The 1166-nt window shown below is 60.5% G+C and overlaps 2 protein-coding genes across 2 annotated transcripts in view; one reads left to right on the forward strand and one right to left on the reverse strand.

Annotated features, from left to right (window-relative positions):
* The window catches only part of LOC103252190 (myosin-binding protein C, fast-type-like), a 7325-nt gene extending 7043 nt beyond the window's left edge, over nucleotides 1-282 (forward strand). The window contains exon 5 of the mRNA XM_008050811.1: nucleotides 181-282. Within this exon, the coding sequence (XP_008049002.1) occupies nucleotides 181-191 (11 nt within the window). The 3' untranslated portion in view covers nucleotides 192-282. The remainder of the gene's footprint in view (nucleotides 1-180) is intronic.
* A 609-nt stretch (nucleotides 283-891) lies between these two features.
* The window catches only part of FAM71E1 (family with sequence similarity 71 member E1), a 7567-nt gene continuing 7292 nt past the window's right edge, over nucleotides 892-1166 (reverse strand). Inside the window, exon 5 of the mRNA XM_021708980.1 lies at nucleotides 892-930. Within this exon, the coding sequence (XP_021564655.1) occupies nucleotides 892-930 (39 nt within the window). The remainder of the gene's footprint in view (nucleotides 931-1166) is intronic.

Below are 1166 nucleotides of genomic sequence, written 5' to 3' on the forward strand. Positions count from 1 at the left end.
AAAAAAAAAAAAAAAAAAGGACAGTAATCATCAGGAGAACCATGACGTTGTGGTCAGGGACAGTTACATGTTGCTGCCCAGGCTGGTCATAGGACGCAGCAGACAGAGGGGCCTAGGGAGGGCACAGGACTCTAGGAGGCGGCCCCAAGCCCCTCACCTGCCCTTTATTATTTCCCACAGTGCCTCAGTGAGATGTCGCCTCCTGCCTGCTGAGAGCCCCCGAGGCCCAGCCTCCATCCCAGACCTCCCCTTTCTGAGTGATCGCCGAGAACAAAGTGTCTGAGACCATCTGGTGTCTGTCCTTGACTCTTGTAGCTCTGCCTTTCTCTTCCCGTGGGGGTTGGCCACGCGGGTAGCCAATGGGGTCAGACCACAGGGAGGCGGCCATCTTGGAAGTTACTTTAGTGAGGCAGCCACGAAGCAGCCACGGTGAACCCAGGCCCCATGGAGGGAGCTCATGGACCAGCTGCTGGGAGGGAGGGAGGGTGCAGGCCGGTTGCCATGGCATCACAGGTGAACCTGCTCTGCTGGGGTGGCCGTGGTCATGGCTGTGTCCGTGTGGCAGGCTCTGGGTCTCAGTGGTGGCCTGAGGAGCCATGTGGTGAACCGAGGACCACGTGGAGGCAGCCACGCTGGAAGAGCCCCCTCCTGCGAGGCAGCTGTGTGACCTGGTGATGGGCAAAACTGCTCATGCCCTGGTGGCTTTAATAGTTCATCTGCTGGGCCCTGAGGTGAGGTGCTTTGATCTCTGGTCTTTAGGGGACCTCGGAGGAGGCTGGAAGAATCAGAGTCCCCAGAGCTCAGAGGTCTGTGGGTCGAGTCTGGCTTCGGTGTCCTGAGGGTGGTGAGGGAGGGGTGTTAGAGAGAGCTCGTTTCAGGGGCTGGGACCCCTTAATGCATCTGCAGTTTGGGGTCCGGGAGGGACTTGTACTGGGAAGGCAAGGGGAGCCGGGTGTCTCTGAGGATGAAGCCCTGGGGCTCGGAGCTCCCACTTTCTGGGACTGGCACCCCCCAATCCTCCACCCGGCCTGTCTGATCCGCCCCTTGGGGTACAGGCTTCCCCTTCCCAGACCCCACTTTGGAATGTCAAGGGGGGAGAGGCTGGGGATGTGTGTTCCGGTTGGGACACTGGAGCCACCTGAGCTAGGGACACCGAGGCCCCGCGG

This window comes from Carlito syrichta, unplaced genomic scaffold, assembly GCF_000164805.1.
Source record: "Carlito syrichta isolate Samal-C Ts95f unplaced genomic scaffold, Tarsius_syrichta-2.0.1 Scaffold153721, whole genome shotgun sequence".
NCBI classification, from domain to species: domain Eukaryota; kingdom Metazoa; phylum Chordata; class Mammalia; order Primates; family Tarsiidae; genus Carlito; species Carlito syrichta.